This window comes from Anser cygnoides, chromosome 1 (genome assembly GCF_040182565.1).
Source record: "Anser cygnoides isolate HZ-2024a breed goose chromosome 1, Taihu_goose_T2T_genome, whole genome shotgun sequence".
Classification (NCBI taxonomy): domain Eukaryota; kingdom Metazoa; phylum Chordata; class Aves; order Anseriformes; family Anatidae; genus Anser; species Anser cygnoides.
The window spans coordinates 13107483-13122636 of NC_089873.1; the positions used below are offsets into that span (position 1 = coordinate 13107483).

At 36.7% G+C, this 15154-nt stretch overlaps 1 protein-coding gene across 1 annotated transcript in view; it reads right to left on the minus strand.

Moving 5' to 3' along the window:
- PTPN12 (protein tyrosine phosphatase non-receptor type 12) overlaps positions 1-15154 on the minus strand; it is a 75641-nt gene that overhangs the window by 28253 nt on the left and 32234 nt on the right. Inside the window, exons 2-8 of the mRNA XM_066985325.1 lie at positions 13548-13656; positions 9959-10035; positions 8860-8955; positions 7978-8016; positions 7135-7206; positions 4435-4494; positions 458-600 (exon numbers count right to left, since the gene is read on the minus strand). Coding sequence (XP_066841426.1) covers positions 458-600; positions 4435-4494; positions 7135-7206; positions 7978-8016; positions 8860-8955; positions 9959-10035; positions 13548-13656 — 596 coding nt within the window. The remainder of the gene's footprint in view (positions 1-457; positions 601-4434; positions 4495-7134; positions 7207-7977; positions 8017-8859; positions 8956-9958; positions 10036-13547; positions 13657-15154) is intronic.

Here is a 15154-nt window from a genome sequence, read left to right on the forward strand (position 1 = left end):
AACCTGCAATGATCCTTATAAAGTTTGTCCTAATGATGATTTAAATGTCTTAAGAACCACTAACCTACCTCCTTTTCAAAGAGTAATTCTGTCATGATAAGTATTTTGTCTTCAGCTGAAACAGAATCCAATTTTATTGTGGCGTGAGTTTTTCAGACAATGAGGACTAGAATCATAGAATATCCCAAGCTGGAAGAGACCCATAAGGATCATGAAGTCCAACTCCTATGGAGTCCTAGGAGTATCCTAGGACTACTACTAGTACTACTAGATACTCCTAGGAGTCCTAGGAGTATCCTAGGACTATATTGTTTTGAGCTAAGTTTTGACATGAGGAAATATTCCTTCTTAGAAAACTAAAACAACAATTGCAATTTATAATCAAACTAGCGCATCTCATACCAGAAGTCTAAATTTAAAAAAGTATATAAGCTTTAAAAATAAATGTACTTGATACCTGCAGTGTATACAAATTGGTACGTCTTCATGTTCCTGGTATTCTCTCATCAAGCTGATCATGTCCAGAATAGAATCAAAAGACGATGGGACATCATGATCAGGCCAGTTAACATAATGAAACTGATAGACACTACGAGTCTCCTAAGGGAGATAGAGGGAGAAATGCGTAAATAATACCTATTTGAGAATCTTTTATGAAATAAGTACTTCTGTGAGGCTCCTTACTTTGTTTGATTAGCTTGGACAATCAAAGCTGTTTATTGTATGAAAATATTGTATGCAGTTGGCCTTCTGGGCTGCAAGCACGCACTGCTGGCTCACGTTGAGCCTTTCGTCCACCAGAACCCCCAAGTCCTTCTCTGCAGGGCTGCTCTCAGTGAGTTCTTCTCCCAGTCTGTACTCGTGTCTCGGACTGCTCCGACCCAGGTGCAGCACCCTGCACTTGGCCTTGTTGAACATCATTAGGTTCACACTAGCCCACTTCAAGCCTATCCAAGTCCCTTTGAACAGCATCCCTCCATTCTGTTGTACCAACTGCACCACTCAGCTTGTTGTCACCTGCAAACTTGCCGAGGGTGCACTTGATCCCACTGTCTGTCATTGATAGGTATTAGACAACGCTGGTCTCAAGATGGACCCCTGAGAGACAGCACTCATCACCAGCCTCCGCCTGGATATGGAGCCATTGACTGCAACTCTCTGGATGCGGCCATCTGGCCAGTTCGTCATCCACCAAATAACCACCCTTCAAATCCATCTCTCCCTGATTTAGAGATAATGGTGTCACGTGGGACTGTGTCAAAGGCCTTGCAGAAGCCCAGGTAGATGACACTGGTTCGTCTTCACTTGACAACTGATGCAACCACTCCATCACAGAGGGCCACCAGACTGGTCAGGCACAGTTTGCCCTTGGTGAAGTCATGCTGGCTGTCTCCAATCACCTCCTTGTCTTGCATGTGTCTTAACATTGCTTCCAGGCAGATCTGTTCCATGATCTTCCCAGGCACAGAGGTGAGGCTCACCAGTCTGTAGTTTCCTGGGTCCTCCTTTCTACCCTTTTTAAAAATGGGAGTGATGTTTCCCTTTTTTCAGTCACCAGGGACTTTGCCTGACTGCCAGGACTTTCCAAATATGATGGAGAGAGGCTTAGCAACTACATCAGCAAGTTCTTTCAGGACCCCGGATGCATGGCACCAGGCCCCATAAACTTGTACCTGTTCAGTTCCTTCAGGTGGTCTTGAACCTGCTTTTCACTTACAGTGGGAGTGACTTTGCTTGCCCTGCCACTGCCCTGAAGTTCAGGGGCTCGAAAGGCACAGGAAGCCCGACCGGCAGTGACGACTGAGACAAAGAACTTGTTGAGTACTTCAGCCTTCTCCATGTCTGTTGCTACCGGTTGTCCCCTTTCGTTTATCAGAAGGGGTATGCTCCATGGCATTTCTTTTCTGTCACTCAGAAGTAAATCCCCTTCCTCCACTGAACTTATTTTAAAGCAAACTTGTGGGTCTTTACGCACAGAAACTTAGCTTCCAACTGAAACAGCTACTTTGGACATTATCAGACCAGTGAAAACACTGTAGCTAGTAAAATCAAAAGAAAACCCAGTCTAAGAAAATAAATTTAAAAAGAAATGCAACTGATTATGCAAAGCCAATGTCATCAGCAGGGAAGAAGAAAAATTACAGCTTCCTATTAAGGTTCACCAAGAACTTCCAGTTAACTACATTAAAGGGACTGATTTTTCACATCTGCAGAACTGTCAGAAACAACTCTGAATTTATACTTTTTATATGAAAATTAATAATGAAGAGGAATCTTCATAGTCCTCTTTTATTGTAACTTTAAGAAAGAACCTGGTGTTTTAGTTTAAAATAATCTTTAGGTTTCAAGCTGCTTTTTCTCATAGAAATTAGAATAATTTTATATAGTCATAACTTTTTTCCCCCCATAGTATTTTGAATGCTACTCCATTGAAAAGCTTACAGAAGGGACAAATCTTGTCTCTTATTCTAGAAAACTGGAAAGTGATCTTAAAAGGATATTTATACCACTAACACATATTTTCCTCCCTAGTTCAAGACTATATTTAGAATTCTTCAAGATAAGATGAAAAGTCTACAATTCGCTGCCCATCTATGCAGCATAGATCTGTTCCTAACAAGATAAAACCTCACAGAAATACTGAAACGAATTTGCTAGGTAAGTTTGAAGAAAGATCATTTTATCAGCTGCATAGGTTGAACATCAATGTATCTTGTTAAGCCTTACGCTACTCCTTAAGAGAAAGTAAACTCTGGGCTCTGTGCTAAGACCAAAAGCATATAAAAACTAAGTAACAAAAAGCTGCAGTTTGCATGTAACACAGGCATCCTACGAAATTAGAGGAGTCAAACAGCTGAATATGTTTTGCATTTACAGTATATGCAAGCAAAACACAAGAAAAGCTACAGTTTCTGAAGTAACCAGTTCTCATAAAGTTCAAGTATTAAAAATAACATTGGTTCTGCTTTGGGGTTTTTAATTTCTTTTCAGTTCTGTTTTTAAGTGCACCATTTCAGTAAATGTTGCAAAAACCACAGTTGTTACGCAGAGAATTGCTGCTATAAGAAGTTTCATAGCATGGTCAGTTATGACCATTCAGGAAACACTACGAGATGAACTGCTTAAATTCATGTGTCTTACTGCAAACACCTAGGAAGCTGCAGTTAACACAAATTACTCCTAAACACCACTTCATTATTAAGTGGTTTTCACAACCGTTGTGATCTCAGCCATTGACATTGAACAAAGTACTGCTAAAGAAAATAAGCCCAACTGAAACTAACTTGTAGTAAGCAATTGCTTATTACAGGATGCCAATCAAGATGACAGGTATCCTTTAAAGCAGACTGTCAACCTTTGTGGTTTTGCAAGAGAGCTCTTCGTTTATTTTTTACTGGCTTACTTTTCAGAAAAACTGCTGCCCGAAATTTGGGATTTAAGTTCATTCACTCTTAACCCTTATAGTAGAATGCAAGTGCTCTTATTTCACTGAACAGATAAATCCTATATACAATCAACACACATGATACTTAGTTTTACCAAGTCGGTTTCATGATTTACAGTAGTTTTTTGGGACATAATTAACCAAGATGAATAAACTATTTTTTTCCATAAAGAGACTAATTATAACCATGCTCAACTGCCAACAAATATTGTATGTGAATTGGCTTACCAAACATGCATTCTTGAAGATAAAAACTCTTCAGAAGTCTTGAGCTCTCTTTTAAAAGTACATTTCTATCTTAACCCTTGGATATAACTACACACGATTCTCCTGTTTCCCTTGCAGAAGTTTACCAAGCAGAAAGATAATGTAACTTAACTTGCAGGAACATATTGTATTTTCATAAATATTTGAACTCCATACAGCAGAGTACTTTTTTTTTTTTAAGAGAAAGAACCTTGAAAAAATCATGACATTGTCCTTCTTGCTTTATTTTTATTTGGCAGTACAAATGTATTAACAGGCATCAGAAATACCCTTTAACATTGTAAAACCCTCTGGACAATAAATGAAAGTTTATGGGATGAATTCTAACAAATACTTACACTTTACCTAAAAAGAAGTTGACTAAAGGGAAACAGTTTCTTTTGACAAGTTCGATTTAGTTTGTAGTCATATTTTCAGCTTGTGTAAAGAGTAAAATTCTGCGAGGTTCACAGCAGCTTTCTAGTTGTTAATGCATGCTATTAAAGGTGATATTGCTTTGACTAACCAAGAACACACATACGGGGGGGGGGAAAAAAACAGTTTCACCATGCTTTTCTCATGTACTAAGCTTTCAACATCACCTCGACACTGATGATTTACATACATAACCAGCACCTAATAAAATGAAGAGATTTCATCAGTTCTCTCCATTGTACAATTTTAAAGAACTTCTGACCCATCACTAAATCAAAGTTGAGATGAAATTTTTTTCGCATACTTACATTTTGAAATTCAAGTAATAATGTCCTAATGAAGTAATCTGTTCTTGCTTGCTCAGCTTCCTAAATAAGAGAAAACAATAATGAATGGATAAACAGATGGATATGAAGCACGCAGTAAATAACTAAAATTCAAATTTTTTTTTTAATTTACTGTTTGCATATCTATGATTTTCCCAGAAAGGGGCAATCAATGTTAACTCTAAAACAGCAACAGCATAGCTTGCTGTACACAAGACACTTGTGAAAGACTTTGCTTTTATTTAAAATAAAAAGGGGTGTTTTCAAAGTGAATAGGCTGCACCTGAAACTGTAAGTCCTTGTAATAGTATTTCAAAGCACTACTTTTGCTTTATTTCTCCATGCGTTTTTTCATTTACAGTTTTCCTCCAACAGCCATCCTTTTCCAACACTTCTGTTCCATCAGCTTCAGCCTCTTATCACTCTGTCCTTGCATATCCACTTTCATTCCACCCACCCACCCCTCCCTTGATTATTTTCAACTAGGGGTGCATCTGAATGGATCATTATAATTATCTTGATTGTGACCAAAAAGCAGAGCTTCCAGGCTCCTAGGATTTTCAAATCCACCTTTGGAACACCAAAGAAGGTTTATACTGCACATATCAAGCAGTATTATTGTACTTTAAAACATCAGTAACAGCACTGGTTGAAGATGCCTTAAAAAGCTTAAGTGCTCCAGCTTTCCATAGTGAATTTAAGAGACTGCATGCATGTCTTAATGCATTCCTTTCTCATACTGGGAATTTACCATTTTCTGTCAAGAAAACAGTTGCACTATCTTGCAGGTTTAAAGGAGATACTGCACAGCTAGCAACAACGGAGCCCATGTACACCACCACTGCACCTAATGGTGACGCATTCTCAGCTACACCTCAGAAGTCAATTACGATGCACACTTGTTCCTTTTCACAAATACTTGTCAGGTACGTGGCCATCACCCACTAGGCCCAGGAAAGGAACTCCCTCTAATGGTTTCTAAATCAATGTGAGGTAGGAAAAAGCTACTCAGAAACTTTATGGACTAAAATTTTTACATACATGCTTTCCCAAGAAGATTGACTTGAAGTGTCCTTAGTTCTTGGTAGACCACTTCAAGGCAGAATCAAGAACAACTTGATAAGGTGGCATGTTAGCTCTAACTGAGCTTCTTAAAGTACATCAACTAGAAAATAGCACCAACTCTGCCTCAAATGGACATAACTTGAAGCTATGGAGAATTAAGAACAGTCTGGCAATCCATTTAGGGGTTTTCAGCTCCACTGTTTCAGAAGCTCCAGGGAATACTGAATCACTAGCTCCTGAGTAGATCCTCCATCTTTAAAGATAGCTTTTATAACAGTTAAGGTCATTTTAAAGGTGCAGTTGCACGACTGTTCAGAGATCCAGATCACCAACAAGAGATCACCACCTCTCTCCTTCTTCCCTGTGCTCACAATGGTGGGACCCTGGTATGATCTGGAAGCAAAATCTTGATGTGATCACAACTCTAAGAGCCAGAAGTGGGACAAAACCGGCCACAAACATATTTAAAGCAGGAAAGAACAAGTATACATAAATGGGTGTGTATGAAGTCAACCAGATATTATTCCACATCCAAGGAACACTGATCTTAAACTCCCAAATTTATTTTTTGTGGCTACGCTTCCATATACCTTATTTACACCCATGCTCTAAATATCTCACAAGCAACAAAGCGAACGTCTGCTATGTAAGTGGTCCCTTTTGTGAAGTGATAATTACATTATAACTTCTTTTACTACACAACTTCCTCTAGATATGATAGGTAATTGCAAAAATGCACTGGGGTTTCAGAGATTGTGCTCTTGTGTAATACTGAGATGACAATGTGCCAAAAGAATGATTGCTTTCAATTCCCTGTTGTGCTTAGTGTAAGAGTTATCCACAGTCCCTCTTTCTGCATATTTAATCTCTCAGAAATCCTTAAGTTATCATTTATAAGCTAGTATCAAAGCTAGATGTTCTAGCAGTTATGCTTAGAGATCAGAACTGCTGAAAACACTGATGCAACATGCAATGGAAACATTCATGCTTCTTTCATCTTTCTGGATTTATAGCTTACTTAAGCAGTTCACCTTGGGAATTCTCCAGGAAAAGCTTCAGACCTCCTTAACGCTACTCATTTTTGTTTTGCTTTGAAGAATGGTAGCAAAGGAAATATTTTCAGATATATCCATCACCAACAGAAGTAAAAAAAAAAAAAAGTATAGTTTCCATTTTCTCTATTCACGCTACTTAACTTCACGTACCTTAAAGAAAATAAACTATTCCAGTGTTACTTTCATTTCTCATGCACATCCAGAATGCACAAGTGCTAACGGAGAGAAACAACTGCACGACTATTATCTAAATTTTTGAGCATGGTATAGACATTCAAAACTATGCGATTTAAATCTAAAGAAATGACACAGGAAACAAAACCAGTGCACGTACGTTACCCACTTTTTTATTTAAAATCATGGAGCATTAAAAAAAACACGAAGCTTACAGGCACACATCGCTTTCCATGGATTTCTTTTGAGATTCTTGATTTAAAGTTTGGTACTGAACAACTAAAGACGTATTTGTTTGTAATACAAGGTCTGATACAAGTTGAATAGCTATTTTAAGCTACAGAAGCATTAAATCCTTCAAAATTAATTTACAAAGCTTTATACTTACACATGAAACACGAAATGGTCCAAAAGTTACTGCTGCTTCTCCATACAACGGCCAGTAACGTTCACATTTTTTCTGTAAAAACAAAGAATTCTTAGTTAATGTGTAATATTGAAAGATGATTAACAAGAGAAAAAACAGACAAGATGATAATCTCTACTGCCTTATTTTCTTGTCTATTTGGTGCTTCCTAACATCTGGCTACTCGTGCCTGGTGATTAAGTGGTAGCTGAACTTCTTTTAAGATATTAAAATGTCCTTTCTTTTGGTATCCAAAACAAACAAAACCACAAAAAAAAACAAAACAGGACACAAACTTCACGACTACCTACATATGTGCAAGCATGCGTCATACAGTGGGAAGCTACAGAAGCAAATCTAGTGTTTGTGTAAGTTCAGAGTTAACAATTCCGGACCACATTTTTTTCCTTCTCAGTCTTAAGAATACAACAGAGATTTAAGAAGATAGATTGTTTTTGCAGCTGTATCAATTGACAGGAAATTCTGAAGGACTCAGGATTTTGATAGTTGGCCTACATTCCAATAAGAGTAAGACTTTTATCCAAAAGTAACATGTCCAGAAACAGACAATTAGTTCAGTTCTTCATACAAAGATATAATGTATATTGCATTGATAGAACTCCTGGATAATAATGTAACACCATGAACAGAACAAGGAAGAGCAGTCACATCTTTATTTGCTGTGCACAGAAATATAAGGGTATATATATTCTAATTCAGTCTGGCAGATTGCTTTTATAGGTATGGATTTTGCACAGTTTCACAGATATCGGCATATTGCCTTAGAAGGACAATGCCCACTTACGTTCATATTAACACACTTACCCTTCCCATTTCAAATTCCCGACAGGCCATTACAATTATCTGAAAAGAAAAAAAAAAAACACTTGACATTAGCTAGCTTTAGATTAAGTAAATTCATGAATGCTTTACTGCTTGCTTCTAACTGAGAAACACAGATACACTTTAAACTATTGAAGAGACTAATTAATAGTATCTTCTTACCTGCGGATGCATGTTCTTTTAATTCTAAAATAATATCCAAGTTTTGTCCCATACAAAATAATCCACAGCACTAACACAATAAAATACAATAAACAATAATACAGTAAAAAGCACCAAAAGATATGCTACTTGTTACAGTAATAAGTAACCACATTTTATGTGTCAGGTAAAACAAAAGAAAACAACAAAATTAATTGCAGAAATACTGATTTGTTAGGCAAGTCCATATTGAATAACGCTTACAAGTTAACACCTGACACTAACTGTTTGAACAGATGTAGAAAATATAAACCAGCAAGTAGCCCAAAATTAACATAACTAGAAAGGTAGGCTTTTATTTTGTTTCAAATGCTTCTATGTCTGACATTGCCAGACCACACTAAGTCAGAGCTGTAAGGTCTTGTAAAGGAGAAACGTAATCAAGAACTGGGAGAAACATAATCAAGTACTGATCTATTAATAAAAATGCACGATTTCAGACAGACTTTAATTAATACATTTCATTCACATTATTAAATTCAATAATGACATACAGAATGCTATTTAAGCTACAAAATTCAAATTTGTGATGAACTACTGCTAAAAAATTGACTAAATCACCATCAATATTCTTGATAATTGCTAGCTCAGACAACAAAATACACAATCCCTGTACCATGAAATAGAGTAATACACAATTTTTGTTTTTAAGTAGGTACTTACAGCAACATTGTATTCCCATATCATCCTCCAGAAGTCTATTACTGTATTTGCTAATGGTCCCTGGGTAGCAACATATGCTTTCGGCCCATGTACTCCCTAAAATTGCACAAAGGAACCATAAATGTTTACAAAGAAAACTTATCCGCACTGAATAAAAAGTTTTCACTTGTAATTATGTAAAATTAGATCTTTCTGGATCCAACAGGAAGGGTGAAGATGAAATATGAATCCCATTTGCACTACCAGGAATTTTGCTACTGATTTCAAGTGGGTCTAAGATAACATATTGCGCTGGGAAAGCTTGCAGCAGAAACCATTAAGCTAATAATTTCTCTATATTCCAATTCTGAACATTCTCTTTAAGTCCTCATTGTTTATTACACATTTAATGATCAAAATTTGATTATTTCTGTTAAAGCACCCTCCCTGAAAAAAAAATGTAAGGAATACCATATTTCAAAAAAACTAAATTTTAAAGATTGTTGTATATAGAACTTGAAGACATTTACATTTAGCTTCTGAAGCTAAATATTCAAGAAACGAGATTTACATGAACACCTGTTTCTGAATAAGCATTACTGTTAGAAGCAGCATCAGAATAAGACTACAGAGAAAGGCCAGGAAATTCACCATTTGAAACTGAAGTCTAAAAGTCTTTTTAGCCAAAGTCTGGCTTGGTTTTAAGAATGTTAGGTACAACTCCATTGCCATACTTCTGCAATGAACAAGAAGTGCATTCTAGCAAGCAATTTGTCAAACGCCTCATTTAGGATCTCTAAAAACAGCTTCTCAAAAATCTGGTATTTTTAAAGATACGATCTGTTAAAACGATCATATTTAACTTTGCTGTGATATAAAGTCCCAATTTGGTTGACTGTGACTTTAAAGTATTTCATATTATATTTAAACTTAGAGCGATATTAGAACTTAAATTGTTTTATATAATGACATTAGGATTGTAAAATTATTTAAGCCATAGTGAAAGAAATTTTTTCCTCATGGCTTTGAATTCTAATCTCAGACTATAACATTAAAACTGCACTGATCTGAAATAAAAGCTTAGAACAAATTTTAAAACTGTTAAGATAATAATACATACCTTAATAAAGTTTGCATTAATGTAGTCTGAATCTTGGGGGGGAGTTTTTAAAGTCAGTTTAACCCGGCTATGATCAACTAAAAGAAGAATATATATATTTAATTAAAAATGTGAACATTTAAAGCAGTATGTAACAGCAAATATACAGTATGTATGAAGTGAATACGACAAGTTAAGCGTTAAAAATGTTTCCCTAAGTCAAGTCATAGAAGCAAGTAATGTTCCTCAAAAAGTAAGTCACAGAAGCAAGTCAGTCAGTTACTGAAATCAACTTACGGATAACCCAGCTCAGGTAGGGATAAGCAGAATAGCTCCTACTGCTACGTGCTTCTAATGCTCAAGTTTAGAGAGTACCAATTACTGGAATCCAAGCGTGATTCGTTACAAAGAGGCAAAACTCAATTTATCAGAAGCAGGCAAAATGGCAGTTACACAATATTACCACAGACCACGATAGCCAGAATTAAAGGAAAGCTTACTGCATTCAGAAAGCACAAAGAGTCAAACACCACTGCATAGTTAAAGCAGTGGGCAGGTCTCAATGTCTCTGCCAAGGAGGAGTCCATCAACTATTACAAACACGAAACGTGCACTGTGGCTTATTGCTTTGGCACAGACTGACCAAACACTAGGCTGGGCACTTGGCTGGGGCACAGAACACGTCCCTGCTAAACAAGAAGCAGCCGATTGCTTCATTTAGAGGGTTTGGACTTAAATTTCCACCTTGAACTTCAGTGACTGTCTCGAAAAAAAAAAGTTTCCTGTAAGAACAACAGATCTTTCAAGATCAAAATCCTCAGCAATCTTTAAAAAATATTTACTACTTGTTGACAGAACAAGCTAAGCATCTCAGCATTCTTCTCAGCGATGGAAGAATCGGTGCATCTTCATACAGAAGCAACTCGATGTTTCTTACTACGGAGGACAGTAGGCGGACATCATGTTTGCCAGCCCTTCCAGCTCTTCTTGATACCAATACAAAAATATCACTCAAACTGTTTCTACAATAAAAGGCTTCTTATTTAATTTAGTATTACATTAAACTGGAAATCAAGACTGACAAAAATTACCCTACAGATTTGAACTGGGGAACACAAGTGTCTGCAGAAGCAGCATCTGCTCAAGCAATTTGTTACTTTCTGTTCCCATGATCAATTCCCTCAACCACAGAGCAGCTGCTGAAACTTTTATGTTTCGTCTTTACTTGAAGCTCTGATAAAGAACAAGTCTATCCATTCCTAAAGAGGAAATACGGTTCGTGGGTTTGGTTTTCATTGTTGGTTTTTTTTCAAAAACATCACTGGTAACAAATGCCCAAAAGTATATGCTAAGAGTTACTGCTATACAGAAAGCTCTTACAAAAAGCTTCCAAGATGATTTTTTTTTTTTGCTAGCATCCTGATAATATGCAAAAAACAGTTTATTACCTTGTAATGCTTTCTAAAAAACAAGCCTAGATTAACACAAATACAACACTCTTAAATAACAGCCCAGAGAAACCCCTAAAGCATATTACCCTGTAATACATTATCACACTCAGTGTAAAAGTGTGAACTCTATGAACATGCACTGATGTTACAAACTTAATACTAACAAGTATTTTCACATGACAGATCAGAATAATTAAAGTAGTAGAGCTAAAGAGAGCTTCTATCTTCTCAGCACAGTAAATCCAAAATTCAGCATTTATAGCCTTCCTTTACCTGCCACAGCTCAAGCTCGTCTACGGTTTTAGCTCCAAAATAGAATTCTCCAAGAAAAACTCCATTGCAAGTTCCAAGAAAATCAAGTGCTTGCTATTTATTTTTTGTCTTTGTATGTAGATACTAAATGGTGTCTTCAGCTAGTCAGTGAACACCATGGTTGACTGAATTATCACTTAGAAGGGCTTCATAAATTGTAACATGACCATGCACACGTTTACTCTGAAGCCTGTGCTGACTTAGTATTAAGGTACCGATCTCTCTGGTAGTAGCAAGAATTTCTGATAAGTAGTGTTTATCGCTGATTAAGTTACATTTGTAATCTTCTAGATTTACAGAAAATAAGCAAAAAAAATCATTCCCCTTCCTCCTCCAAAACATCTCCTAGCTTTCATTTTTCTGTCAAGCTGGTCTCCCATCACTTCATGGCTAGAACTTTCCAGTATTTGAAGATATTCTCGCTTTAACTGAAGGTGTACCTTCAGTTTTCCTCATTGTCAGCTTTGAGGTTTGTTCACTGTGCATGCTTTTAGATCCCAATGCCTCTGTTTTTATTTTTATATAAATGAAAGCAAAGCTCATCCCCCACTCTGGTTGCGGTCATTTACTGCCACAGTGGCTATTGTATCCCATGGAATCAGCCTAGGTGCTACTGATACTTTCCTGTATTTTTAATGATCTACCCAAACACCGGCATGGAAGATGGAAGAAAGAGGATAAATGCATGGTAATAACTTTCCCTTTCTTTCACAGAATTAAACATGTTTCCTCACAATTAAAAACAAAAAACCCAGTGGCATTCAACTATTTTTCTGCATTTGAGCTTAATACCATGTGTCTCTGCTTCTCAATGCAGCAGTGGACACCATGCCCACCTTGTTAAACAGTCTAGGGCCTGTGGCTCTAGGGCAAAATTTACTGCTCTAAGTGTGGCTCCAAGCTCCGATAAATGTTAAAAGGATTCCATCAGTAGAGAAATAGAACCAACAAGTACACAACAGTCTGAAACACAATCATTCTCTGAAGTTTATTACAAGAATACATCTTGAAAATGAAAGCTAATGATGCTGGAGACCATTTTCAACTTCAAATAGCCTATAAGCCTCTAAACACTTCTGAGAAAGCTAAGCAGAGTAAAAAGTATCTGTTGTTAATCTTCTGGGATACGAAAAATGGCATTTGTCAAAAGATTAGCCTTTAATCTTGTTGTCACTTGTCCATCTTAAGAAACACAGTAAAAGCCACTGAGATATATGGTCTCATGAGATAAACGAAGTGAACCTGCAACAGGCAATCTTATTATAAGATCTGTTATACCCATACATTGGTGGCTTTAAAATTTAAATTCTGCTCTGACTCACATTTTATGTTTGTACATGAAACAATTTCATTTGGGCTCTACCAAAATACAAACAGAAGATAATCCAGCACTGAATGCTCTCAGACATGGTTTGCAGGATATGAACCCGCAAAAGATAGATCTATTTTACTTCAAACCACAAACCCAGGCTCTGTCAGGCTTCTTAAAAATTTCATGTAGATCTTATGCTGACACGTGTGTATTTTCTACCATTAACAACATGCTCTGAAGAAAAAAAAATACAGCTAAGCACATAGCAAAGTTCTAGACTATTCCAAGTTAAAACGAAAGCATCAGCTCTATGCATCTTGGCACCTAGCTAACATTTTGTTTAGGTGATAGATCTCCTAACAAAATATATTAGCCTTTACTTACTTTGCCTTCTCATTTAAAAACTTTATCTAAGTTATCTTTCAAAGTACCTCCAATTTTGCCTTTCAGTAATAACTAAATCGTAAAATTTACAATACCTTAAGAATAACAAACACTTTCCTTTATCCCCTATTAATACACAAATCAGACTTACATGGCAATATATCCTTGTATCTATTCTTTTTAACATTTTCTTCCTTTTCACCGGTGGCTGTTGGGTAGATCTTCTCTGTTCTGTATTTTGTGGATAATCTTCTTAACCTCTGAAATAAGACATTTACATTATGTTTTTGAGTCTGAAGGTAACAGAAACATCACTAGGCTTCATCTGCTTCAATTATGAAGAATAAGTAGATCACTTAAGAAAACGTCTATCCTTTTACAATATTCAATATGATATACATACTTATATTTTAAAAACTAATTATCTGGTACTTTTAGGTCATCAGCAGTTTACAATCAAGTGGAAACCAGCTCATTATACATGGAACTTTTGAAAAGCCACTACAATGTGGTCCTACAGCTATACTTCAATTAGAACATAGGCTGCCTTGTTAGCGAGTAATTAGTAGGGACTAAGTAGGGCTAGTAGGGACTGCGTTATTAAGAATACCCATAAGGAACAGAAAAATCTGTTATTGCCCACAATATCCATAGGAACACCAATAAGCAGGCTGGCTGTTATTTTGCTTTGAATCTCATGGCTTCCCACACACAACTGAACAGGAAGCAGAACCTAGGTTTTAGCAGGTATTGATTCCTAACACTCAACTCCTGTTGAGTTTCAAGCTCATCCAGAAAAAGAGGGTTCCTGCCACTCAGGTATAAGCTATTCCCAATTAAGATGAGTGACAGGAGGTCTGCTGAATTCACAGCAGTATGGTTTTTCTTTTTAAAATCCCCTTTATCTATTTCAAATCCTGGAAATTTGAAACAGGCATAACATCTAATAATAAAAGCCCGCCCATCCCTTCTGGCAATGTGGGAAACAACAAAAGCGACACAGCTTTATTTCATCCCACTCAAGTTACACATTTACAGCCTTCAACTGAGGAGGAAGAGTACTTCTGTTAGATTGCATAGACCTTCAGACTTAAAAAGGAGCTTGAAAGACCTCAAAAAGTAAATGCTCTCTTCCAGCTAGAACTACCTGGTTGTAAAAACAGCCACTCTACTGACACACTGACATGATAGTGGCATATAAAATAATCAAGAGGAAGACAGGAGTCCTTTAAAAGAAGTATTTCCATTGAGAAATATCCTGCACAGGTAGAAGGACAGAGGTTGTTCGTGTTTCCCTTCCCGCCAACTTTGATGCTTAATCACCCTTAAAGACCCAAAACATTCATGGCTTTCTTTTTTTTTTTTTTTTTTTGGGGGGGGGGGGGGGGGGGGGCTGCAATTAGGAGAGATTGTTTTTTAATTAGAAACGTACATCTTGTTTATTACAGTATGCACAACTGCATACAGGCAGGACATCATAAGTAAAATTTGACCTGGTTGGAAAGCCACTTCTCTTCCTGAATTCTTCTAAAATTACCAACGCACCTGGGAGATTCACTATACTCAATTTAACAAAGAAGTAAAACTGAGTTGGTAATCCAAGCTCTCCAATAACTCTTACAGAAAAAAACGGAAAGAAAAAAAAAAGAAATAAGTTTAACATTTCTGCCACTACTTAGAGAAAAACGCTTTCATGAAATTTGTCTGTATGTAGCGAGAAAACAGAAAAGTGGACAAAACTCTGCATGGATTTTGTTG